At 48.9% G+C, this 26879-nt stretch overlaps 1 protein-coding gene across 1 annotated transcript in view; it reads right to left on the minus strand.

The window, feature by feature from the left end:
- Positions 1-26879, minus strand: part of LOC119444325 (fatty acid synthase-like) — a 223276-nt gene that overhangs the window by 125907 nt on the left and 70490 nt on the right. The window contains 2 exon segments of the mRNA XM_049664542.1: positions 6044-6273; positions 25809-25998. Of these exon segments, the coding sequence (XP_049520499.1) occupies positions 6044-6273; positions 25809-25998 (420 nt within the window).

The raw sequence follows: 26879 nt of genomic DNA on the forward strand, positions 1-26879 counted from the left end.
TGCAAATTATGTTGGCTGAACGAAAAACTGATTTTGTGTACAAATTAAAACTGAAGTAGAGAAAGGCACGCCGAATTTGATTAAAGTAAGAACCCATGACGATGATGCCTGATATAGTGTAGCAATAAAGAACATAAGTGCACCAAAATAAAAAAAAAGTATTCTTTCTTTTTGATAATACAGGAGGATGCCTTCGTACTGTAGCGAAAAGCTCATTTATAAGATCTATTTTGAGAACGTAGCGGCCACCGAGCCCTCAAGCTTCGCGCTATACTTACTGTCATCTATAGAAGTTGCGTGGCCTTCTCAAAACGAATAAATACAACGACAGAACTTGATTTTGTCTGATACCTTCGCGGGCACAACAGAACAACGAAGAGTCTTTCGTTGCTATCTTTTCTCTGTGTTTTTTTATCTATCTTACTGCCCTAGGCTAAGCCTCCTTTATTAGGACGGGACGCGACGGCATAAAAGCCTATAACGTCCCTCAGCTGGGATGTTCAACAAAAGATTCTGTTGTCTCATAAAATTTGTTATCTGAATATGATCCATATTTCTGTTAATTACTTCACCCTGCATTACCTGAAGTAGTCGTACACCAAACACATCGGTGTCGATGCTTCTCTCGGTGCCGTGTGAAGACGCCAATCAGGTATGCGACATTGGGTTGTAGTGCTGCTTGACTGACGCTGCTCGCATATGCGGTGAACAAGTGAACTTAGAAGCAGTGCGCGTTCCGTACATGCAGCCCTCTAGAACGTCCAAACATTTCATCTTTGCCACCCATATGCTTTGAGGCGAATACTAAACCAACGCAAACTTGGAGAACCCGGTGGGAGATAATATCAAATATAACTTTTTTCCGTAAAAAACAGTTATCAAACTTTATCAGTTTGGAAACAATACAATGCGCCATCAGAAGCGTTATTTAACATATCTTACTAGGAGTGCCTTAACTTGTTCTCGGGCTTCTTTGTTAACGTCCAAGTTCCTGAACCATCTGTTAGCACCGGTAGAATGCAATGATTGTAAACTTTTCTTTTCAACAACAGTGGTCAGCTCCCAGTCAGGATTTGGCAATGCCTGCCGTATGCACTCCAACCCGATTTTATTCTTCTGTACATCTCTTTCTCGTGAGCAGTATCACCTGTGAGTAATTGACCTAGATAAACGTACCGCACAAAGAGCGATGGCACGCAAGACAAAGAACCGCACAAAGAGCGATGGAACGAAAAATCATAGGAGTAACGTTAAGAGACAGGAAGAGAGCGGTGTGGATCAGAGAACAAACGGGGATAGCCGATATTCTAGTTGACATTAAGCGAAGAAGTGGAGCTGAGCAGGCCATGTAATGCGTAGGATGGATACCGATGGACCATTAGGGTTACAGAATGGATACCAAGAGAAGGGAAGCGCAGTCGAGGGCGGCAGAAAACCAGGTGGGATGATGAAGTTACGAAATTTGCAGGCGCAAGACAGGGGTAATTGGAGATCGCAGGGAGAGGTCTTCATCCAGCAGTGGACTTAAATATAGGCTGATAATGATGATGATGACTAAGAGTGCCTCAATGTTCAAATTACGACTAAACATAGGCCACAAATGAGTTGTCCGCCTATTAATGGCTGTCTGTGCGCATTACCGTGCAATATATCTGCCTCAAAGGATTTTTCGCCTAAATTGCAGCTCTTGGGAACTTACCTTCTATAAAATTTGTCTATGCATGAATACATCTTTCCAAACAAATCGTATATATGGTAAATTTTTTTACTCTTTAACGGTTTATAAATTTGGAGCAATGGTTAATAATCCATTAATGCCATTTTCGATGTAAGGCCTTTCTTCAGTATCATGAGAAAGGTAAGTTTTGGCTTTTAATATTGGAACGCAGATTTTGACAAGGACTTGTTTCGTACACAATTCAGAGCCTTACGAGAAAGCTGGACTTGTGCTTGAGTCGGTGAGAAAAATTTTTTCGGGCAGAAAAATTTCTTTGAAAGTACTTTTGCGTTTTACGCAAGCATCTAATTTTTTTTAGAAACAAACCGCAGATAGTTGAGCGCCAAGGTTGGTACAGCAGCGTGTAATGATATACAGGGTGTTTCAGCGAACACTTTCAAAATTTATTTAAGGTTCCCTGTGGCAGATAGCCCAATTTTATTTAATGAACTGGTCTACTCCAAGAGGCGGACATTACTCGCACAAAAAATTTAAATGCAAAATCGAATAAATAACAAAAATTCACAAATCAAGTTTTTAACTAATTACCTAATTGCCGATATTGTAATTTACAAATTGTAGCCTGTGGAGTTCGCAAGGCGGATCCACTTGGAATTAATTCTCAGGATGACACCAGTTTCGAGATATTAATTCCCGAACTTTGCGGATAAATGCATTGTTCCAATTAATTTAGTGCTTCAATGCAAAAAGCAACGTTTTGGTAAGAAATTAACTGGAACGCCGATGCATTTCTCCGCAAAGTTCGGGAATTTATATCTCGAAACTGGTGTCATCCCGAGTACTCGATCCAAGTGGATCCGCCTTGCGAACTCCACGACTACAATTTGTAAATTGCAATATGGGCCATCAGGTAATTAGTTATTAACTTAATTATTGGATTTTTGTTATTTCTTCGATTATGCATTTTAATTTCTTGTGCAAGTAATGTCCGCCTCTTCAAGTAGACCAGCTCATGAACTAGAATTGTGCTATCTGCCACCGGCAACCTTTAAGAATTTTTGAAAGTGTTCGCTGAAACACCCTGTATATTAACGTTTTGTTTACTGACATTTCTTTGTCCAGTCATATATAGGCTGATGATTGCTTAATTTATAGAGAGGTTTCGAATAATAATAACATATGTGCCCTTCAATCTGACTTAAATATTGTAACTCGTTGGTGCAACAAATGGGTAATGGTTTTAAGCAATAACAAGTTCAAACTCATGAGTGTGTCCCGCCGAACCACTTCAGCACTTTCATACTTACTAACAATTAGCACCTGCAATCGGTGTCGTCATATCAGTGCCTTCGTGTTATGATCAATTCGACTTTAAGTTGCAAGCAACATATCAATCTAATAACAGCTAATGCGAACCTCATGCCCGGCTATTTGAGACGAAACATTAATGAAGATATCTTTGTTACTAGAGCCACTTCGGTACGAAAACCTAATTCGTTACTATCAAGGATAAATTTCTTTTATTTGGAACCCAAACCTTTCTAACCTATATCAGGTTATTCAACCAGTTCAGAATAGCACGTGTTTTATTCTTTCTAACTAGAATTGCATGGCAAGCTCTAAAACTGTGAAGGCAAGCTTAGGTTTACGTTCCTCATTACTGCGCAAAAGAGTTTTCTGTCTATGTATTTTTTGCATAATTTATTATTATCATTTTTTATATAAACAACTCATTTCAAATTCCACATAGAATCTTTCGCGTATTCATTATCGGCATAACGTTTGATGCTTTCATTGTCGCACAAATGCTTTTTTACTTGTTCATCCTCGTACGGGTAACGAATGCAACCACCTTCCCGCTGGTATTGCGAACGTATCTGGTCACACTCTATTTAGGAAACGAATGGTTGCCTTTTTTGTAGCGATAGCTACATTACGCCAGGTTTTCGCCTCTTTGCCGTCGCCGCACTTTGAACCGTGGCCACACTGTGACGTCACACCACGGCCCTCGATTCTCCAGCAACTCGGCTCGTCACGGTCGCCGCGTGACCACTGCTCCTGCCGTTGGTAAAATCCCTATATAAGAAAAGTACCGCCATCTACTCTTTCCTCCGCCGCCACCTCTCCTAAAGCGCATGCTTTTTTCTTTACTTTTCGCTTGCGAAAGCCAAGTCGACGGTGGCGCACCTAGAAAAAGTCCACGTTGAAGATTTCAGGCCGGGCGCGCGCCGCCGCCGGCGACTGCGGCTGCGCAGAGAACTTTCAACATGGCTCTGAGGCGAAAAAAAAAAGAAAATATAAAGAAGTGAAAAGCGCACGCTATCATCGTCCAATCGGAGATACAGGAGAGAGAGAAGCGGCGTTTATCAAAGGATGGCGGCACTTTTCTTATATAGGGATTTTAGCCGCTGGGCGCTCTTCGCGCCCTCTGTGTGACGTCACGCCACGGGCCTTGATTCCCCGGCAACTCCTCTCGTCGCGGTCGCCGCGCGGTGACCGCTCCTGCCGTTGGTAAAATCCCTATATAAAAAAAGTACCGCCAACCTTTGATCAACGTCGCTTCGCTCTCTCCTGTATCTCTGAATGGACGATGATAGCGCGCGCTTTGACTTTTTAATATTTTGTTTTTTTTTGTTTTCCGCCTCGGAGCCATGTTGAAAGTCACTCTGCGCAGCCGCAGTCTGAACGCGGACTTTCTAGGGCCGCCACCATTGACTTGCTTGCGCAAGCAAAAAATAAAGAAAAAGCAAGCGCTTCAGGAAAGGAGAAGGCGGAGGAAAGAGTAGATGGCGGTACTTTTACTATATAGGGAGTTTAGCCGTTGGGCGCTCGCTGCGCCCTCTGTATGAAGTCACGCCCTGGGCTCCGCAGCTGTGATAACCGGGCAGAGCTCGCGTCGTCGCAGCCATAGTTGAGGCCGCAGTATGGATGGTGAGAAGTCGGCCAGCCTGAAGGAGGCCAGGGATCGCCGTAGAAATGAAGAGGAGACAGTGCGCTGAAGAGACTCAAGAGGAGCGTGCCGAACGGTTGGCAAAAACTTCGTGAAAGCCGGGGGCCTGTAGCTATCGCTACTCGACTAGGTTTAACCAGAGCTAAATCACAGCCATTTTTTGTCGTTGTGATTATTCTGCGCAAGATAAAAGTGATGGTTATTTCTTCCTCTTCCTGAGTTAGTGAAAAAGAGCCACGCGTGTGATGGCATTCTTTCTTTGTTTCTTATTTTTCCTGTTTTTCGAACTTTTTTTACCTGTCTTCTTTTTACTAAATGATGTTGATTCCGATTGAGCGAATCTGCGATTTTTCTTTCTTTTATGAACTCGCGTAAATTGATCGTTGTTTACAGTTTTATGTTGGTATGTTAGTAGCCTGTCATGTTTTTTTTTGTATTTTTATACATGTTTTTTTTTCTTGTGGCGTATTTTTGTAATGTATTGTTTTGTTATTCAACTCTCCGGCGCATGTGTAATTTATAATAGATAAATAAATAAATAAACATTTAAATACATGCATATATAAAGAAATACACGAAACAGGTACGAATCGTAGTTAAAGAGCGGATATTGTACAAGAACATACCTATTTAAGAATAACTTTCATACATATGAAAATAATTTTAAATTCGTGCCAAAGCCATGATATGATTATGAGGCACGCTGTAGTGAGGGACTGCAGAATAATTTTGAACATGTAAATGAAAATGACCAATGCAAATTATATATTAGTTACTTTGAGTAGTAGGCCTTTTGTAGACCGTGTCAATGTGTGCGAGACGCGCATTACTCGAGACGAGAATCAACAGACGGAAATGATTGTGGCTAGTGGAACTGAAGAAAAAGAGGTTCGCGCACAAGAACTGGTTCGACGGCAGTGCACATTCTTAACCCTCACTGCGTTGCATGAATTTCCGGGACGACAACAGACTAGCGTCTAAGCAGAGACTTGCGGCACGCATAAACATATGTTGGAGATTACCTGTATACAGACCACTAAGCTGGAGATAATAAAAAAAAGTTCAAAATACTCGCAGTGATTTCACAACAGCAATAATGCGGCGAGTGCGAGTTCATTAGACCAAAATAACGAGAGGTCCGTTAGTCGGGTGGACTCTCAGGAATTCACGTCAACTTTGCTATTTTTAGTGATGTTCGCGAAGCCAGTGAGTTTTGGCATATTTGAGGAAGAAGATTTACCGATTAAGAGATGCGTGGTAACGGGAAACCGCGCATAAGGAATGGAACATTGGATTATTCCGATATATCTTTCGTCCCTTCCCCAATGTGGCATAGATAATAAACAACGCGCAGCAGAGAATATGATCACTTCGGTGAAATATGGCGAATGCCGTGCGACCACCAAGAGATGTACCTTTTGCATGGCTTCCAGAAAGGCCGGTGCGACGCTCTCCATGTACTTGGTGTGAAAGGCCACGCCTGAGCTGTCTACCTCTCGCGCGAACACGCCTTCAGCTTTTAGCTCTTCTACAAACTTAGCTACTGCTTCAGCAACTCCGGACACTGTAACAGAATCCTCGGCGTTGTGGCAAGCTGGCTGCACGCCGTCTGGACAGCGTCTTGTAGCCTCCTCCCACGAGAGACCTGACAAAACAGAGAACCGTAAAAGTGATTACGCGCTTTTCAGACAGCTGCATCTTTTGGCGGCGTATTCTAGAGATTTATACGTAATATTTGTGTTCATATAAGGGAAACAACTCTGCTCATTACTTGTATATAACCGCAACAATGATCTAACCAATAAGTATCCGAACAACTCTTTCGGTATTACAACCAAGTCGCCTGCTTTATTGAAAGAAACAAAAGTCGGCAATTATAAAGCCATATACGCGCAGAAGGCATCCTCTAAATTCACCATTTTCATACACTGTAAACCTTAGTTATAACAAACTGATCGAGTAGCGAAACAGTGTTTACAATAAGCAGTATTTCTCAGCAGCGTCCCCCACAGAAGGCCACCAGTGTGAGGCGAAATGCCGGCCCTCACCCAACGGCTGATCGTAAGTAGGAGCAACGCTTCCAAACGCCATATGTCGTGATGCAGAGAAGCCGAGGACGCCGGCGGAAGAAAAGTGGCGGCGCCAAGAAGGGCGCCAACGCGGCACACGAGGTGAGCCAGGCACTGACGTCAGCGCTACTGAAGAGGAGCTCTTCGAGGGGGCGCCCCGTGCAAAGAAGGGCGCTCGCACTGTTGGAGCCGCTCCAAGTCCAAGGTGCGCATCCCAGGAGGTCCCACCTGGGCCGACAAAGTGAAACAGACGAGGCCGACATGCCAGACGAAACACGCCGCCGCACAGGCGGTCGAGCGGGCGCCCGATCCCAGGATCGCGCAGTTGATGAACGAAAACGCCAGTCTCAAGGAGGAAATCCAGAGAATGAAGGCCGACTTCGAGGCCTTCCAAAACACCAGCGCCGCCCAAGCGGCCGCGGCAAGGCGACCGTTTGCCTAAGAAGGGGCCACAACAAGGGCCGTCAAGCGCAGAGCCCCCTCTTCCGAGGGTACGGTTGAGGACGTGAGCAAGGCAGAGGCTGCCATGCAGAGGTCCTTGGACCGCATGCAAAAATCATTTTCCGAGCTGGTACAGAGTAACCAGACCCTTCTATTCGGAGTACGACTGCTCGAGAACGAGCTTGCCAAGCACTGTGACGCCGCCAGGCCGGTGGCGGTGGGCTGACGAGCAAAATGGCATCCCAGCCCAGCTCCGGTCCAAGAAGCCCAACCATGGCCAGACCGGGTAGCCCATCGTGTGCCAGTGAAACTGCGCCAGTTTCCGGAGGCGCAGGCCTCAACTGGTGGAGTTCAAGGCCCGGGAGCCGCAAGAGAGGCCCCACGTCATTTTGCTACAGGAAACGGGAACAGAAACGATTACCCTCCCGGAGTACCGAACCCTCTCGTCGTTAGCGGAGAACGGGCTCGTCATTGCGACACTCATTGCAAAAAAGTGCGCCTTCCAGGAGCGCGATCTCCGCCATGGCAACACCAAGCTGGAAGCGTCGTTCGTCGAGATTATACCCCACAGCTGACTCAAAAACAGCGTCTACTTTATCAATGTATACTGCTCTCCTAGGCACATTTGTTATTGTGAGGCATAATTGAATAAAAATAAAAGCCGCTGCCCTATCCTAGGGACAGATAGGGAGATAGGCATAAAAAAGAGATGCCTCGACCTGCACCACTCCTAGGGACATATGTTATTGTGTGGTTTAGAAAAAGAAAATAATATATTTACCCCTGCCTGCACCATAAATATAACAGGCTTAACCCAATTAAAAAGGAGAAAAAAAGGGAGAAAGCAAATTTACTCCTAGGGACAATCGGCAGACCTACAGCCTAATCACCAAAGCGTCGCCCATGGTGAGAGAGACGCCGCTCGTTATGTCCGGCGATTTCAACGTGCCGCACGCATTCCCAAAGGCTGTAGACTCCTGCAGTGTAGTGACTAATAGCTCCCTAGAACTGATCACCGACCCACATTACCCCATGCACATGGGAAACTCGGTCCCGAGAGACACCACCCCGGACCTGGTCTTCGTCAAGAACGCGCCGGGAGCGGAGTGGCACAACTTACAAGAGAACCTGGGTATTGACCACTACATCGTGGATATCTCCCTGCCGGTCTGCGCGGCCCGCAGAGGGCCTTCAAAATATTCGAATGGGACGCTTCCTGCAAGTGAAGAAAGGAGGACCACGAAGAATACTAGTCCTTCGCGGACTCGTATTCTTCGCGGACATTACAGCGAAGCTCAAGAAGGAGGTGGCTGCGGTCACCAAGGCCGTCGAAACAGACCTCACGCTCGACTAAAGGGACGCTCGGTTGGCGCACCTGGTGGAAGCCAAGATTCCCCTCACGGCCAAATGGAAGACGCAGAAGCTGAATCGAAACCACCGGAGGAGGATCGCGGCCCTCAACCGCGAGATTGAATCGCACTGCAAGGGGCTCGGCCAGCAGCAACGGAACAAGTCTGCGCGTCGGTCGACGGACAGATGCGTGCGGAAGGCAAGTGGAACCTCTTCAAGCTAGTAGATGACACGCAGTTCAAGAGAAACCACACTCTGGCCGTCGATAGGCTGGTTCACAAGTTCACTATCGAAGGCGCATATATGAACGAAGGGATGGACGAAGTCGCGCGTCGCTACCTCCACATCGGGCAGTCGGGGCCGGAAGATTACCCGGTCTACGCTGGCAAGGCGGACGACGAGCTTGACGCCACCTTCTCCATCTCGGAAGTCAGAGCGGCCCCTTAAGGCCTCAATGGAAGATCGGCGCCCGGGCCGGACGGAATTTTGAACAGACTGGACTACGGTTCACTCTGCTGCTCACAAAGGAAATCAACGAGGCCTGGGCGGCCACCACCGTACGGCATGCCTGGAAGGAAGCCACGGTGATCCTAATTCCGACGCTGTGCAAGACACCGGCTATAGACAGTTTGCGACCCATTTCGCTCACATCCTGCGTGGGCAAAGTGACGGAGCATGTCATTCACAACAGAATATCGAGGCATGCCGAGGAACGGCAACTCCTCCCGCCGAATATGGTCGGTTTCACACCTTCGCTGTCCATTAACGAGGTCAAGCTACTGATCAAAATGCAGATAGTCGACGTGGTCATGCGAGACGTCCGAGTCAGCTTTGGCGCTCGACCTCGCTAAGGCCTTCGACACGGTCAAACACAAGCACGTCCCTCACTCTGTGTCGAGATTGAACCTCGGCGAACGCTTTCACGCGTACGTCAGCTCTTTCCGCAGGGATCGTACGGCCACGCTCAAATTGGGCGAGGTCAAGTGGGACGGATACGCGCTGGGAGCCCACTGCACGCCTCAGGGTGCGGTGCTATCCCCACTGCTCTTCAACATCGCCATGAGAGACCTGTCGGTCCGACTCGACCGAATCGGGGGCGTCAATCTCAATCATGTTCTCTACGCGGACGAAATCACCGCATGGTACGGTGGCGCGTCAAACGCAGTGGTAGAGCGGGCCCTGCAAGAGGCCCTGGACGTCACGGAAGAATTCCTCGAAGGCACAGTACTGGTCCTCTCGCCGACCAAGTCGGAGCTCTTGCTGTATCGGCCCGACAGAAAGGGCCGCAAGTTCGACACGCCACTGGATCAAGTGCCGGTTGAGCTCAAAACGAAGACGGGTCAGCGAATCACGAGGGTCGATTCTGTCAGGGTGCTCGGTCTGGTCATCAACGCAAAGGGCAGCAACGTGCAAACGACTGAGAGCCTGAGTGCGAAGGCGGAGAACATGCTCAGACTCGCTTCGACGAGTGACGAGCTGTAGGGGAGGCATCAGCGAAGCCCACCTACTAAGGATCTACCACGCCTTCCTCATGAGCCCTATCAGCTACGTGGCTTCCGCGCTAAACTGGTTGCGGTCGGAGGAGAACAAGATCGATGCACTCATCACGAAGAGCATTAAAGGAGTGCTCGGCATCGCCGTGACGACCAGCATGGAGAAGGTGCTGCAAGTCGGCGTCCAAAACACCCTGAGCGAAGTCATAGAAGCACAGAAAACGGCGGCGATCTTTTGCCTGTCTGCCACCGATGCCGGTCACCGAATACTTGAAATGGCAGGCCTCACCGCCATGGCCGTGGAGTCGTGCGCAGTCCCGCTCTGCCAGGAAGGAAGGGATGCCTTTCGAGCCTCCCCCTATCTGAGGAACGTTCACCCACAACACAACGAGGCCCAGCGTGCAGCCAGGGCCCGAGCACTCATCAAGACTGCCCTGGAGAACCGAGAGCTCGCGTCTTTTGTCGACGCGGCGCATTATCACGGATCAAACTCGTACGTGGCCACAGTGGTTGACCCTCAGGGCAAGATTCTGAATGCAGCGTCTATCCAACACTCGACGGCGTCCGTCGCCGAGCAAGTCGCAGTGGCGCTGGCTCTGTGCGATGCCGTGTTCACCCTGATCTTCACGGACTCCAGGTCAGCGGCGATGGCTTTTCTCGCCAGCTCGGTCGTGGCCGAGGCTGCGGCGGGGCTGATGACCCGCAAGCCAGGCACGGCCCGTCACGTCATCACTTGGTTCCCGGCTTACATGCGTCGGAACGTCTCTCCAGGCTCGATCAACACCAATGAGCTGGGCGACGACTAGGCGCGAGGTCTCGTCAACCGCGCCGGTCCGAGGGACCTGGCTTCGCAAGAGATCGACCGGACCACGGACCCGCTGCTTACTTTCCACGATATCACTGCTCACTACCAGCTCGGACGAAGGCAGTTCCCGGCTCCTCACTCGTAGCGTGGCAGACCCCACACCTCGGTTTTGAGAATGCTGCTAATGGGCTCCTTTCCATCTTGATCCAGGCTGAGCCACTACGCTCCGGGTGTGAATCCGCGCTGCCCCGATTGCAGCGAGGAACGGTCCACCTTGAACCACATGCTGTGGCAATGTTCTGCGTTGAACCACTCGCCTTTCAAGGGACAAGAAGACTGCGAAAAAGCCGTCAAGAGCGACGACTTTCAACTCCAGCTGCGGGCTGAATATCACGGTCTTCCACCCCCGGTGCGGGTGCCACATGCGACTATGACAACGTAGTCCGTTAGGATCCAATAAAGTTTCTTGTCTGTCTGTCTGTCCGTCTGTCTGTCTGTCACATACACGTTTATGTTCTTTATGCATCATAATGTAAAATGTTTTAGAGCACAGCTGTCAAAAGATCCCCTCGCGCCGACTGCAGAAGCATTGCTTTCCGTGCCCCCAGATCCTCTCTTACATATACACGAGCTAATCGACCCCACTGTAAGCCATGTGTTGAGATCGCCACTCTCAACCACATTATCTGGGACTGCCGGAAAGACCTCACCCCCCTCACTCTCTCATGGCCGCTCCCTCATCCCATGCATGAAATACCACCCTCGGCGGGACCAGCCTGGAGGATCAGCTTCGGGCCGTGAATAGAGCCGGTGAGGTGGCTGGCAGGCACGACCTGTCAGCCTATCTCCCCCCTTGAATAAAGTTTTCGAATTAAGTCGTACCTACCTACCTAAAGTGCAGCTCTTGGACGCTCGTCCCTGCGGCGAGCTTCGGCGTTCCCGGCGTAGCTAAGTGAACGAGCATAGTGAAAGATGAGAACGAACGCGGCGTGCAGCGGGCGATAAAAAGCGGCGAGAGCGAAGAGGTGCAAGGAGGAAAGCAGTGAGGATGTTTCAGCGGAACTATGAGGTGGAAAGCGGAGGAGGGTATGGCGAAAGGGTGAAGAGGAAAGCGGAGTGCCGGCGGCGTCGAGTAAGCAAACGAAAACTAGGAGGGAGTGTCACGTGATTCCGCTAGCCTCGGCAAGCCAACCTCGCCTGAAGTCGCCCCTTGTGCGCGGTGCCTTTTGGGTAGGAATAGGCGCACATGGTCGCCAGGTATTCGTATTTGTTTGGTACCTGGTAGGAATTAGTTGCGCCTGCCATCAAAGGCATGGAGACACACGGGAAGGATAACGCGTGCGTCACTGGTACCGCGGGCGTTGTTTTTCGCTTCAAATACGTTGCCTTTGAACGTGGATGACCCGCCGCGGTGGCTCAGTCAGCTAAGGCTTTGCGCTGCTGAGCACGAGATCGCGGGATCGAATCCTGGCCGTGGCGGCCGCATTTAGATGGAGGCAAAATGCAAAAACGCCCGTGTGCTTGCGTTGTAGTGCACCCTAAAGAACCCCAGGTGGTCAAAAATAATCCGGAGCCCTCCACTACGGCGTGCCTCATAATCAGAACTTGTTTTAGCATGTAAAACGCCAGAAAGAAGAAGAAACGTAGATGAAGAATTGGGAGCCAGATCTATGACGACATAATTTTCGAGAGAGAAAGAGAGAAACGAGAAGGGAAAGGTGGGGAGGTTAACCAAGGACGTGCCCGGTTGGCTACCGTACGCTTCGGAAGAGGGAAGGGGGAAGAATAGATAATGAGCTAGAATATAAAAAATAATAGAGTCAGTCATTCACAGAGTCAGTCGCAGAGGAAGTTCCACTGTCACAACCGCTTATACAGTCCAGTCTCCAAGAAGTGAAGAAGAGCTTTTGTGGCCTTTCGCATGCAAGAATGCGTAGGCCATAGTTCCACAACCTTTTCCTCTGGGAGCACTCTGCTCCCATCGTTGAGCGTCAAAAGCTGGGAAATGACACAGAAGGTGCTCTAGCGTCTCATCGCACCCGCACGAATTGCATGCCGCACTGTTAGCCATTCGTATTAGGAATGAATAGGAATTTGTAAACGCCACGCCCAACCACACGCGACACAGTAACATTGCTTCGCTACAGGAGGGTCGAGTTGGCAGGCGAAGTCGCAATTTAGGGTCGAGAGAATGCAAGCGTGAGTTGCTGAAAGCTGGTGAATTCCATCTTAGAAGTGTGATGTGGCGAGCAAGTGATTGAAGTTGCCGCGCAGCGTCCGTTCTTGAGAGTGGTATAGGCACTCGCTGATGTTTTTGATGAGCCGAGCGAGCAGCTTCATCGGCGCTGTCGTTGCCAACAATTCCGCAGTGGCTCGGCAACCAATGAAATACAATGTCGTGTCCTTTCTCGATCGCGTGGTGATGAGCTTGTCTTATTTCGTACACTAGTTGTTCGTGTAACCCATAACGTAGGGCAAACTGCAGAGTTTGTAGGGCTGCTTTTGAATCGCAGAAAATTGCCTAACGATTTGGTGGTTTCTGGCGCACGTAATGGATTGCACCTTGAAGAGCCGCAAGTTCTGCTGCTGTCGACGTAGTGTTGTGAGAGTATTTAAATTGCAAAGAGACGGCGTCCGATGGAACAACCACTGCTCCGGTAGAGCTATTGGAATTGGTGGCACAGTCCGTGTAAATATGTATGTATTCGGTCAAGATAAGACTCGTGTAGGCAAAGCAGGGACAACTGCTTCAGGGCTAAGGATGACAGGCCTGATTTCTTAGCAATCCCAGGAACTGAGAGGCACATGTGAATTTGCCGGAGACACCACAATGCCGATGTGGGGCGTTTTGCAGGCTTGAAGCCAGAAGGTATCGACTCGTGTTGTATCGTCACGATACTACAGAATGTAGCCTGTGGTCGTCGCGCTGGCAAACCGGCTAAATGGTAGGATGGTAGTCGTGAAAGGTGTCGAAGGCGCGAGTTTTCGAAGCATAAATTGCGCTTACCACCGCGGTTAGTCAGCGCTCTCACCTCGAAACCCTTGCAGAGTATGCCCGACTGAGGTCTAATGTTTCGTCAAATCAGATGTGGTGCGTATTTTCTAGCAAATTTTTGTTTCGATGTCTTGCACCTATATAGGATCTGACCAGATCTTTCGCCGGATAGTTATTTGTCGCGTGTTTGCTGAGCAAAGGTTGTGCTGTGCGTCTTTCGTTGTGAAAGAAATAAACAGCATTAGCCTCCACTTTAAACGCCGAAGTCGTCGCCTTTCCTACAGGTTTACGTGCACAATTTTATAAGATTGTGTGGTGCGACGTCATTACGCTGTTGAAACGCACCTATTGAGTTCTCGCCGGTCTGTTGAGAGGCAAAAGGCATTGAGCAGAACGATAGCGTCGACTCGGACAGTCTACACAGTAAAGGGGCCCTGAACCACTTTTTATCGAAGTGGAGAAAAGCATTTCCAGTGAAAATAGGCTATTTCAGGAATGCTTTGCAGCAAAAAGTACTTGAATGAGTTCAGCATAAGCGCAGTTATTAGCAACCAAACACAGCCTCCGCTTGGCTCCCGTTCCTCCTTCATTGTCTTGCACTGCGAAGGCTATCGCAGAGGGAGGCGTTAATAATGCTCCGCCTTCGAAGTGTCACCGCCGTGGCGCGCAGTTCAAATTCCATTTGGATGTTCGTAGATGCCATGAATTGCGATTTTGGTGCCTACGGCGCGCTAAACGTAAATCAAACGTGTTTGTACTCTGCGAGCCGCAGTGCGCTTAGCCAATGGACTCGTGGCAGCACCCCGCGGGGGCCGTGGTATAGCCGACCGCAGCGACCAATAGCATCCGCGTATGGGAATGCGCTTGATGACGAAATAAACCGCACAGAAAAGAGAGGATCGTCGCTTCTGTTGAAACGAGAAAGTCTGCGAGAAAGGCGACTTCGCGGAAAAATTGCGAGCTTCATGCACCGCGTACGGCAGCAAAACCTGGCTGATATGTTCACAGAAGCGTATGTTAGCCGCGGGCTGTTATTTCACTTTCACAAAAGTGCGCATGAACAAAGCGTGCGCCGCCTGTCACACAAGCCAACAACGGCGCAAGTCGGCCCCACGACAGCTTCGACAGAGGGAGAGCGCATACGCCACAGACAGCCGAGGCGATCAACGGAAACTAGAAGCTTCGAAAAGTAAGCGAAGGCTTCGGTATTGAGCGAGAAGAGAGAGAGAGGGCGCTAGCCGGAACGCATAGGAACGCCCTCTCACACCCAGACAGAGCAGAGAGAGAGGGGGGGCACGACAACCCGTGCGTGCGCCAACGGATGAGTTACACCACCCTGGGGACCCTGGACTAGAGCACTGCACGGGCCCAGGCCTAGAGCACTGCACGGGCTCGGGCTTACCCGAAAGCCCGGGCCCGGCCCGGCCCGTGGGCCGGGCCGGGCCGGGTAGAGGAGTTTTTTCACGGGCTCGGGCCGGGCTCGGGCACGGCGTGTGCTTTTTGACCCGGGCCCGGGCCGGGCTCGGGTTTTTTGACACGGGCCTGGGCCGGGCTCGGGCTTTCTGCGAGTTATTCTCGGGCTTCTCAACTCTGAAAAACATGTATTTTTCGGTCTCGGGCCGGGTTCGGGCCGGTTTTGAGTCGGGCTCGGGCAGGGCTCGGGCTTAAGGTAAAGGGGTGGCGGGCCCGGCCGGGCGGGTAACGTAGATTATTTCCGGGCCCGGGCCGGGCCCGGGTCTCGCCATAAAAGTTTTGATCGGGATCGGGCGGGCCGCCCAATGAGAAAACGGGCCCGGGCCGGGCCCGGGCCCCAAAAATCGGCCCGTGCAGTACTCTACCCAGGCCGTCCGAAGCGTTTGTCGGCGGGCTCGGGCCGGGCCCGGGCTTGAAGCCGCGGGCCCAGGCCGGGCTTGGGCTTGAGGCCGCAGGCCCGCGCCGGGCTCGAGCTTGAGGCCGCAGGCCTGGGCCGGACTCGGGCTTGAAGCCACGGGCCCGGGCCAGACTCGGACCCGCTGATTGAAGGGCCCAAGTAGGCCTTCGAGCACACGCGACTGTTATGCATTGCATGGTTCAGTGCATTCTGTGCCAAGCTGAAGTGACACGTTCAAGATGACTATCATCATCATCATCAGCCTATATTTATGTCCACTGCAGGACGAAGGCCTCTCCCTGCGATCTCCAATTAACCCTGTCTTGCGATAGCTGATTCCAACTTGCACCTGCGAATTTCCTAACTTCATCACCCCACCTAGTTTTCTGCCGTCCTGGACTGCGCTTCCTGTCTCTTGGTATCCATTCTGTAGCTCTAATGGTCCATCGGTTATCAATCCCACGCTTTACATAGCCGGCCCAGCTCGATTTTTTCCGCTTAATGTCAACTAGAATATCGGTTATCCCTGTTTGTTCTCAGATCCACACCGCTCTCTTCACTGTATATCTTATCACATGACTATGTCTTATCAAAGAAAATAGTAAAACAGATGTTCTCATTTTTAACAGCGGAGCTGTTTCAGCCGGGCCTAATGTGTCCGCTGATTCCAAAAATGTGGGCCGATCCTGGCAGCAGTGCAGAAAGGGTCCAAGCGCAATGGCACATACACCTGTGAACTAGCGAAGCTGAGCCTGGATAAGTCTAGCTAAGATTGGTGGGGACTAATTGCCTATCGATAGGCAAATGATAGCCGATCAATCGCTAGTCGATAATTGATCAACAATGAATAAAATCCCGAAAATGCTGGGGATGACTCGTTAGTGCTTAGCCTAGCCCAAATACGTGGCCAATACCTTACGATAGCCAATCGACAGCCAATCAATAGCTAATCGATAATAGATCAATAATCAATAAATTCGGGTAACTTTGTAGTGCTTAGCCTATCCCAAATATGTGGCCAATATCTTGCAATATACAATCGATAGCCAATCAATAGCTAATCGATAATCATTCAATAATAAATAAATTCCGGAAAATGCTGGGGATGATTTGGTAGTGCTTAGTCTAGCCAAAAAGCCAGGACTAGCTAGGTGCCCATCATCTCCGCTGTCTCTTTAGCATTGCGCCGCCAGTGCAAGCTACGCAATTTTTTTCCCGCAAAATCGATATTGTTTCCGCGTCAGGAAAAATAAATTATACAAAGAACCGCTCCTCAAACCAATTTCATGTTACCGCTTTTGCGATCGCACTATTACCAGTGTCGATACTATGGCATTATTTTAGCGCTAAGGCCAGTTACTTTTGTGCTTCAATGCAAAAAACAGCGTTTTCCTCAAAAAGTCAACTGGAACGCCCATGCATTTCGTCGGACACCTTGAAAATTAATATCTCGAAACTGGTTCAGTCCTGAAATTCGTTCCAAGTGGATACGCCTTGCGAACTCATGCAGGGGCTATAATTCGTAGATTGAAAGATGTTCCGTTAAATAATTAATGAAAAAGTTAATTCGCGTAATTATGTTAAATATTCAATTAGGCGTTTTGATCATCTATTAGGCCATCCATGTCAGAATTAGCTTGGAACTACATAAAACAATTAGCCTCCTTAGAGCGTCGTCGCATTAATGCGAACACAAGAAATCCTGAGATATGGTCAATTCCATACTTCAGAACACTCTATAAGCATCAGTCGTTAATACATTACCTACCATTCACTTTGAACAGATACAAAAATGGCGGAAATTTCAGTAAGAAAGAACTCAGCTGACACTTTGGTCGCTTGTAATGTATCTGATGTGATTATTATTCTGCCTTTGTGTATGGTTCTGAGTATATATATAATGTCAATCCTGTTTCGTTTTCTTAGCAAATCTTGATCTTGTAAAATTCAGCCTCATGCTATGTTGTATAGCTGGCGTTGCGTTGTTTTGTATAGCTAGTTTTGTTATTGTAGTGTTGTTTAAAATGTATTCTGTTAAACTTTTTCACATTATGTTAACTTGCCGTGACGCAAATAGTCTTTTCGTTCATAGCTATTTCGTCTGAGGAAATCCAGCGACAGCTGGAAATATATGCGAATTATTGTGCATGTGTGCACACTGTTTGCCTTGCCTGGTCTTATGGGTCACGTCAAGCTACACATGTAGCTTTTAGTCCAAAATGACCGTCCAGCATGTAAACTGGACAATAAATTGATTTGATTTGATTGATTTCGTCGGACACTTTGAAAAATATTATCTCGAAACTGGTTTAGTGCTGACAATTCGTTCCAAATGGATACGCCTTACGAGCTTGGCGGCTATAATTCGTAGATCGAAAGATGTGTCATAAAATAATTAATTAAAACGTTAATTAGCGTAATTATGGTAATTCTACAATTAGGCGTTTTGATTTCTCATGGAAGTAATGGCCGCCTCATCGAGTAGTTTAGATCAAGGATTATAACTGTGCTATCTGCCACAGGCAATCTTTAAAAATTTGGTTCAGCTAAAATGAAACACCCTGTATATTTGCATGCTAAATGACATCATAGAACCATATCGTACAAATCAAGGTAAGTGCATGCGCACCACCAGAAAAATAGTAGCACAGGCAATGGGCCGGATCACTGATGTTCCCGTGGGAGAAACAAAGATTTCGGCCTTTTATTGCTTATTTACTGCAGCTGATTAAACCTCGAGAAGGTGAGGCTGAATGATATGGTACAATCTGTAAGTAAAAAAAGGATTTTTTTTCTTACAGGCCGGGCCTGATCATGCACACGCGGGCCCTAGCTAAGCTTAGTAATGAACTCCCGGGCCCGGGCCGGGCCCGGGCTCAGTAACACGGGCCCGGGTCGGGCCCGGGTTTGAAACCACGGGCCCGGGCCGGGCCCGGGCTGGTTTCGGTCATGTACGCACTGGCCCGGGCCGGGCTCGGGCTTTCTATTACGGGCCCGGGCTGGGCTCGGGCCTCATAAAGCGGGCCCGGGCCGGGCCGAAAAATCAGGGCCGTGCAGTGCTCTACCCTGGACACTCGCTTGATCGTATGCGCATCTTTGCAGGAGCGAAAGACATCATTGTTTCCCAGAAGATGTCCCAAAACGCGATGAATCGCCGTCGGAAGGGCGGCTTGGTTGCCTTCGCACGTTTGCAGGGCGAAAGGTTTCCTCGTTTCCCTCAGACTACACGGAAACGCAATCACTCGTCCTTGAGGTGGTCCTTCCTTGCCGTTGAACACAACGCCGCTTACCCGGCACTTTCGTTCGCTACAGCCTTGACGCCTGTCTGCTTCTAAAGCCGTGAGACGCGTGGTTGTTAGATGCGTTATCTGACTGACATAACACAGACTCGACTGCTTCACACACCTAAATTCCTTCACTAACTTCGGCGTGCGTCTGCCACGCCTACTATGTGTGTATATTAAAAAATTTGTCGCAGTTTCACCCGAAAAGCGAAGCATCAATTGCGATAGCAAATTAGGAGAGAGCTAGCGGAGTAAGGATAGTAGTTTTATGAGCTGTATGAACTTGGACATGCAGCAGCATCAGCAACGCGCAGAACTGTTGTCGACGCCGTCGGCGTTTTGCCCGCGTTCGCACTGAACGCGCGCGGCGTTTTTATATAAATACGCATTTGGTGCCGCAGCTAAACGTCGTCTCCCCCTCTCTCTCTCCCTCCCGTCCCCCCACAGCCTTTTGCGCGACGGAAAAAGTCGTGTTTGCTCTCTATATATGGAAAGGAGGAAAGAGACGCTTAATCCTGCAGCCCTTGAGGGAGCGCGGCGCAGAACGCGCGTTTTCTCTTCGACGTGTGTTCGCTCCCTGTGAAAGCGCGCGTACCTCGCGCCCTTTCACTCGCACTTAAGCGTTCGGAGCACGGCGACGATTTCATCGCCGTTGACGTCATACGGAACCTCACAGCGACGGCGATGCCGATGGCAGAAATCCGCTTTGGAGTGTCCATATGATTGCTATCGCAATAAAATCCCTGCAGGAGACGCAACCAAAGCGAGTCGACGAAATCTACGGCTTGCCTATCATGTGAGGGCCTATTTCGCATTATCTCATTACTCTACATTTTTGACAGCCGAGCTCTTAGTCGAGCCTTCGCCGTCTGTCCGGTGTCACGCAGGTCAGATGACCAGGAGAGAATGAGAGCCGCGTCGGGGGAGAGTAGGTCACGTGACCAGCAGTGGAGGAGAGGAGCGCTGCGGGAGAAGCAACACAATTTTTCTGCAGGGTGTTGGGAGGAGGCGACCGATGAAAGGGTGCGCACTGGGGAGAGGTGGAGACGAATGAGAGGCCGCGCTGGGCGCGACGAGTAGAGGCGATGGGCATTGACCCTTTTCGCGGTGATCCTATGGGCGCTGCCATGTTTGATCACGTGGTGACGCGTCCATTGCTTGCATCAACTGCCTCCGTTGCCTCCTTGTTTACAATGGAAGTGTATGACGCCGGCACGGCTTAGAAAACCTCTGTTTTCGGAGATATCGTGGACGGTGGCTAGGTGGACGACACGAAGCTTTGGTCACAGCTTCAGAGAACATGCAAAAGCGCTTTCTGAGCTGATTAAGCTATGTCCAAATGGCGCAAGCAGCGTATATGGTGCTTGTTTTAAAAGCGGTGCTAAATGTGTATTCCAAGCTATCCAAGCTTTCCGTTCATGAATTCAGTCAGGATTAGTGTGTTTTGCTCTTTGTTCTTTATTCGGCAAATATTTTGAAGCAGTTGCCCGTCAGTTTCTGATTCAGTGAAGTTCGTCGGTGCGGCGACTATCTAATTATTTTCTACCTAATCGCTCGCGGGTGTGCTCAGTTCCGGTAGATGTGTTCTTGCTGCACACAAGGCTTAAAACGTAGCTGTTTTGTACACTGTAATACCTCGTAGCAAATATATATTACAGCTAGTAACTCGCTTACTCTTGTGGACCGTCACGAAACATTCAGCTTCGATTCGTGCGCCATCGGTCTAATCCGTCATTTATTGTGCGTATACAGTGCGCATATATTCAAGTGTGCGCCCATTCACTTATTCTTGATACGTCGGCGAGAGAGTGGGTGGAAGTTTTCTTGCCATTTGGGGCAGATGTGTATAGATAACGAGCGCCAGACTTACTATGACAGGAAGTGGCGCTACTCCTATTGTCATTGTTTAACTAGTGGTACTCACTCTTGCCGACGTTCTGGGGATGAAGCCCTTTCTTTGAAGGTTAGCGATACAAGGCTGGCGGATGAGCAAATTTCTGTGTCCTCGAGGAAAGCCGTACATCACGAAGTGCGGGTAACACGTTCGGACAGTTGCAGCAGCGGTCCGCGAACTTGGTCACACAGATTCATTCTATTCCTTAACATTGCCAGTCACTATTTTTGCAGCCAACTACTGCACACGTCTTCAATCCACACGATTCAACCTAGCATGATTGGAGCACAGTGTGATAGCGAAAACTCAGTTGCATTCCCGACAGCTGATCGCACAGAAGCAAGGTAGAAGCGGTAATGGTTTCGTATTCGTGCGCGGTCGCGTGAACTACGGTCGCTGAGGAGAGATATGGCGCGCCGCCGTGAGCGCCATCTCTTTTCTCTAAAACAAACTGCTCCGCAAAAAGGGTCAATAAGAGACGGTGTTTCTGTGCGGCGCGTTCTTTCGCATAACGAACGCGCATAGCAGCCTAGACTATGGGAATACAAGGAGAAGTGCGTACTCCTGAGGAAGAGGCTGCCTTCCGCGAGTGTCAGCGAGCGTTGGCTCGTGAATGGGCTCGTAGCTTGCTCTTATTACTGCAGCGCAAAAAAGGCGCGGCGTAACTTACACACGAAAAAAAGCACGCGAAAATACACATAGAAACCTCACGCGAAAAGAAAACACTGAGAGAACCGCAACTTTGTAGCAGCACCAACGAGGCAACGCGCTGTTACGATTCGCTTTGAGCGATCATGCCCTGAACGCGTGCGAACGCATGGGAAACGGCGCGCCTAACGATCTCGCTCGTGAACATGAACAGACATGTCCGTCCCGTGGGTCGGAGGAATGTGCGAAACCTGCCATGCCGCCTTGCGATCAGCTCACCCCCACTGGGGACGTTCACCCCGCTACGGTCAGCCACCCTCAGTACTTCGTCTGGTTTGTCCTGTCCTGTAGGGGGGGGGGGGAGGAAAGGGGGAGAGTGTCTGGATGGTGGTGGATATAAGAAAGCCATCAAGCAGCCACGTGGAGAACACTTTTGCTTTGCCCTAGCGTGCACGTGCATGCATGCTGAACGTTTGTTGTATGTTTCCTTAGGAGCACACCACTCACCCGTAACCATGTATTAAACTTGCATTATCTGTTTTTACGTCGCCTCGTCTTCCCAGCCGGACCGTCTCCGATGGTCAACCTGGTTCGAGCTGCAAGCAGAGGCTGTTGAAGGTTCACCAAAACCCCGGCCCGTAAAAGAGCTGCTGCCTACGCCGGTCCGCGTTATCCAGCGTTCGCGCCGAACGCGCGTGGTGTCCGTGACGGCAGCCGATGCCTCTGGTGGCGGCTCGGCAAGGTTCGACCAGAGAACTGGACACTCGTCCAGTAGCGTCGGAATTCGCCTCGCAACGCTTCAACATAACTTCCTATTATAGATCTGTGTTTACTGTGTTTACGCAATTGCATAATGTGCAACACATGTATATGTACCACTAGGTGTAACTAACACAGCTTCGCCGTTCAACCATCCAGCGCCTCCTCTATTATACAGGAGGCGCTGGAGCATCTTCACGGAGTGGAAGGGGTGGTGATTTTTTTCTGACTCGGCTTCAAGTTTGTCACATGACGCCCCCTCCTAGTTTTTACAGCGAAGCTATATATGGCTATCCCGGCAAATTTTCTCCGCCCATGCGTGTACACGGTCACGTCAACAAAGAAAAATGTTCGTCTCCACAGATAGTGTAATTTTTTGTCTCCACGTAACAGAATTATGTTGTTTCGTATGCTGAAATTACAATCATATGCTATCATGCCTGCAGGTTGTGTACAAGTCTTACTCTACAAAATATGTGATATCAATTTCAAAAACTGAATTAGTTCAATAACACACTTGCGCCAGGGGGAGGGTCTACTTAGAATGAGGATATATGCCACACTCCAGTACACCTGCGGCCGCACGTGAGGAACGTGTGCACACGGTGTATCTGTCCTTGATGAGTGCGCGCTCTATCCGTTGCATCGGTCGCGTGGAATGTGCTGTGGCCGTAATCGATATCAGGGGAAGATGCTTCAAAAATGAGTAGCGCCTCCCCTGTCGAGGAAATGGGGGTAAGCGCAACTTGTGTGTTTCTTTTGTGTTCCTCCGAACAAATTGCACTGACGATTACCACGTTGTGCTCGAACCACAACCGGTCCCACGCACTGCAGCTGGCTCCGAAGTTTCCGTTGAGAAACTCCCGTTGAAACCTGGCCATCGCACCGGGGAAGTTGGCGCTAGCGTTGACGAGGCGTGCACCACTGTGGTGTGGTTCCTGGAGGGCAAGACGACACTGACGTTTGTTCTGAACATCGCGCTCGCTCAACTCGGGGTCCGCGGCTCTTCGCTCACGTTTCAACTGGGCTTCGGAAGCTCTCACGCTAGAATCGGCACGTCGACGATGAGCGCTTTCATTCTGGATTCATTTCCACAAAACATCTTCAAAATTAAATGTGTTCGGTACATAAGACAATAAATCGCGTCTAGAATCACTAAAACTTCCTCGAACATTTTCGTGATGAACGGGTCTTTAATCTCGAATGTGCACGAAAACAAGACCAGAGAAGAAAGTGCTCCTAGCTTCCAAGTAGCACACAGAAAAAGTTTCGAGATGGCAAGACTTCGATTACATATCGCATACCCATATCGTGTGGAAAGTATTACGCCGGGCAGTCGGGCAGATGCAATAATGATAGGTTGCGTGAACAAAAATAAGTTCGACAAAGTTGCATGAGATGGGTTTCTCTCTCCCTTCATTGTAAGCAGCATGATAACTCGCCTCTCTATGAGTCAACAACCATTAACGGTAGAAGTGCGAACTCACTAGATTTATAATACAAGCTGAACAGATGGTTGCCTTAGGGGAATCCAGTATAAGTATACCGTCAATGGCTCTCTCTGATAAAGAATTGAAATGTTTGCGCATGCCTTAAGATGTCACTGTATAATTTTTTTTTCACTTTGAACCGCTGCCCGCGAGCACGTCAGCCGGGCTCCCCTCGCCCCACACGCCCTCCAACCCGCGGCAGAAGAGGTGGAAGCCGTACCCAACAACTATACGGCGATATTGCAACACTACAGGCTCGAGCGCCGCGTGTACCCTCCACCGCACCCAAACCTCGGCAAAGAAGAAAGCGTGGTCCTCAGACGCCTACAAAGTAACACCTACACTCACGGCACTATAATGCACCGCCTCTACCCGACACTCCACAGCTACCTCTGCCCACTCTGCAACGTTCCCGACACCCTGGCACACTTGCTCTTGGAATGCCCGTGGCATGAAGACAGCAAAATGCAGCCGGAAATGGACGCTAACCGAGCACCACCAGCAAACGAAGACCACCTGTTTGAAACGTGGGAGGCCAAGCTCGCCCTCGTTGACCTGGAAGACCAACGACAACTCGTCGCCAGGGCCAAGAGGGCAGCCGAAGCCAGAGGGTTCCTGGACTAAGGAACCTTCCCACCTCAGGGTGATACCGGGCCTCGCTCGGGACACTGTTTCAATAATAAACGTTTCTCTCTCTCTCTCTCACTTTGAATCTTCAACTGTTCATATTGCTGTGACTCAAAATGGCTGAGTGTGTAAGTACAGCCTGGTCTTCCTTAATAAACATTGTTGGAAGTTCGCGCGATGTGTTTCCCTTTGTGTCTTCCTTTGTCCTGTCTTCTAACCACGCTACTGTAAACCCTTTAACATTTTGCTGAACGTGCGCGTCGTCTCTCAAAAAGGAAAGATTTACAGAGGTTTCGGAGGCTCGTCGAGGCAAATTCTAGTGCAAAATATTGCCCAAACATGGCACATAAAAAGCGGGAACCAGAGGGTATATACAGGCATCGTGCTGGCGAAAAAACACATTCATGCCGGAGCAAAAGCGCGGATAGCTCCAATGTTTCTTTTTACTGGGTCCTTCTAAATTGAGGCTTGCTCTGTTAATTTCACAGGATAGCTTCAGTTATTGGCACATCTGCTCAAGGAAGTGCGCACGCACTCTTGTCATATCTGTACATTTCGAAATTGACGTCCAATATTCATAATTATTTACGCGTTGTGAAATGTGCTCATAGAATGAATTTTGAGAGCATAAGCTAGAAGTAGTTCTAAAAAAGAAGTGCTAGCTATCGGGCGTTTTTACATGAATAAACTTTTGCACAGGATCTATCTCTAAACTCAAAAAAATTCAAGTATATACTCTAAGCAACAATGAAGCATAATTATGATCATTCGATATTCCTGGCGTAAACCTATATATAAAAAACGTGTAGGTGCCTGCAAGCAGCGCCTCAATATTGGAGCATTGGCAGTCGGCCATAGAGACGATGACGTAGCGGATTCTGTTATAATATTTTTAAAAATTCGTTAACAGGATTGACGGCAATTTATTAACAATGGTAATAGCAGCGTGTAGAATTCTGCGTCAAGTGACAGCATGAAAATGAAAACTGAATTATAAGCATACAGTGAAGACAAGCACCAATTTTCTTGTACTCTCATTTCTTGCACACTCAATTTTTGCATACTGTTATTTTTTCCTACATATTTTGTATAGTATATCCACTATTGTTGTACCTTGGTACTACCCGTTACATATTTTCGTGCTACCCACTCCTGCCTAGGGCCTGGTATTCAGGCTGGCTGTACGAAATAAATAAGTAAATAAATAATTTCATGCCACGTAGAAAGTTAGAAGAGAGTCTTTAACATTTCTTCGCAATAAAAAACTATTGGTGAGATTGGAAGCGTAAAATACTTTTCATTCACATCGAAGAAGCAGTCACGCTATGCAAGACGACCTAAGGCGTATTTACTGTGTCCCGCATGGGCCCCTTTGGCCATGGAGAAGAAGATTGTTCTATGAGCAAAAAAAACATAAATTCGGTAATGGCCTGTATAAAAAAAAACAGTGCTTACCAACTGCGGCCATAGCTCCCTTAGGCAGGTTGCCCATCTCCACGCAGTGCCCTCGCCAGAATGCAGACAGTACAGCCTCTTCGGCTGTGTGGCATCCATCGGCATAGGCGCAGCCGATCTCTCCCAGAGAGTGGCCTACCATGCCGTCTGGCCTAATTCCCAAAGCCAAGAGCATATCCACGAGTGCCACCTATTGTGGAAAGAAGAAGGCAGTATATAGTTAAGGCAGAAAGTTGGGCTAGGTGGTAACGAGCTAAGACATAATAATTAACGTAACAAGACAGGCACTAAAGAAAGAACACGGTACCAAGCTAGACTTCAACTGAATTTATTACTGGCGTAAGCAACCATATATACACCAAGCATCCGCTCAAGGCATGCGCACTAGAAACACGTTATCACTGAGCACATTAATCAAGTCCTTGTCTGAAAGTGCCACAGAAGGACTGCTACCGCAGGCGTCTGCTTCTTTTTTAATCTTGAAAGCTTTGAAGATTTCCCGCTCTTCTTGCGTCACGAAACTGCGAATTACACTGGTCTTATTGTAGTATGGCCTTCAAGGCCACCACCTACAATAGTCCGCGAGGTGCCCACTGCCCGCTGTCACCTGTACCGCTGCACGATGCTCGATCAGCCTTTTTTTATGCACAGAACAGTTTGGCCAATGCAACACCGCCCACATGACAGCGAAATCCTGTAAACCACTGCGGTTTTGCCCTCAACAAAACGCCTGGAGTGGTTCACATTACATAGCTTACCTTGACTAAGCCCATTTACTACGCCGCACATACGTGCAAGCTTGTTGTATGCCGTAATCAGATCTCGTTTGTGCTGATGACTTCGAGAAAGCTTTGCTCGGTATCAACTTTGACGCCGTGCTTTTGTGTACTGCTACTATTTATTGTGGTGCTTTCAAATTATCTGACTTTTTTTCTATCTCTTTCTGTATAATCTGCAGAGACAATTGTTAAGATTGAAATTAGTAAATTTCAATGATAAAATTTAAATTATAGGGTTTTACGTGCCAAAACCACGATCTGATTATGAGGCACGCCATAGAAGGGGACTCCG

The sequence above is a fragment of the Dermacentor silvarum genome, chromosome 3 (assembly GCF_013339745.2).
Source record: "Dermacentor silvarum isolate Dsil-2018 chromosome 3, BIME_Dsil_1.4, whole genome shotgun sequence".
Classification (NCBI taxonomy): Eukaryota; Metazoa; Arthropoda; class Arachnida; order Ixodida; family Ixodidae; genus Dermacentor; species Dermacentor silvarum.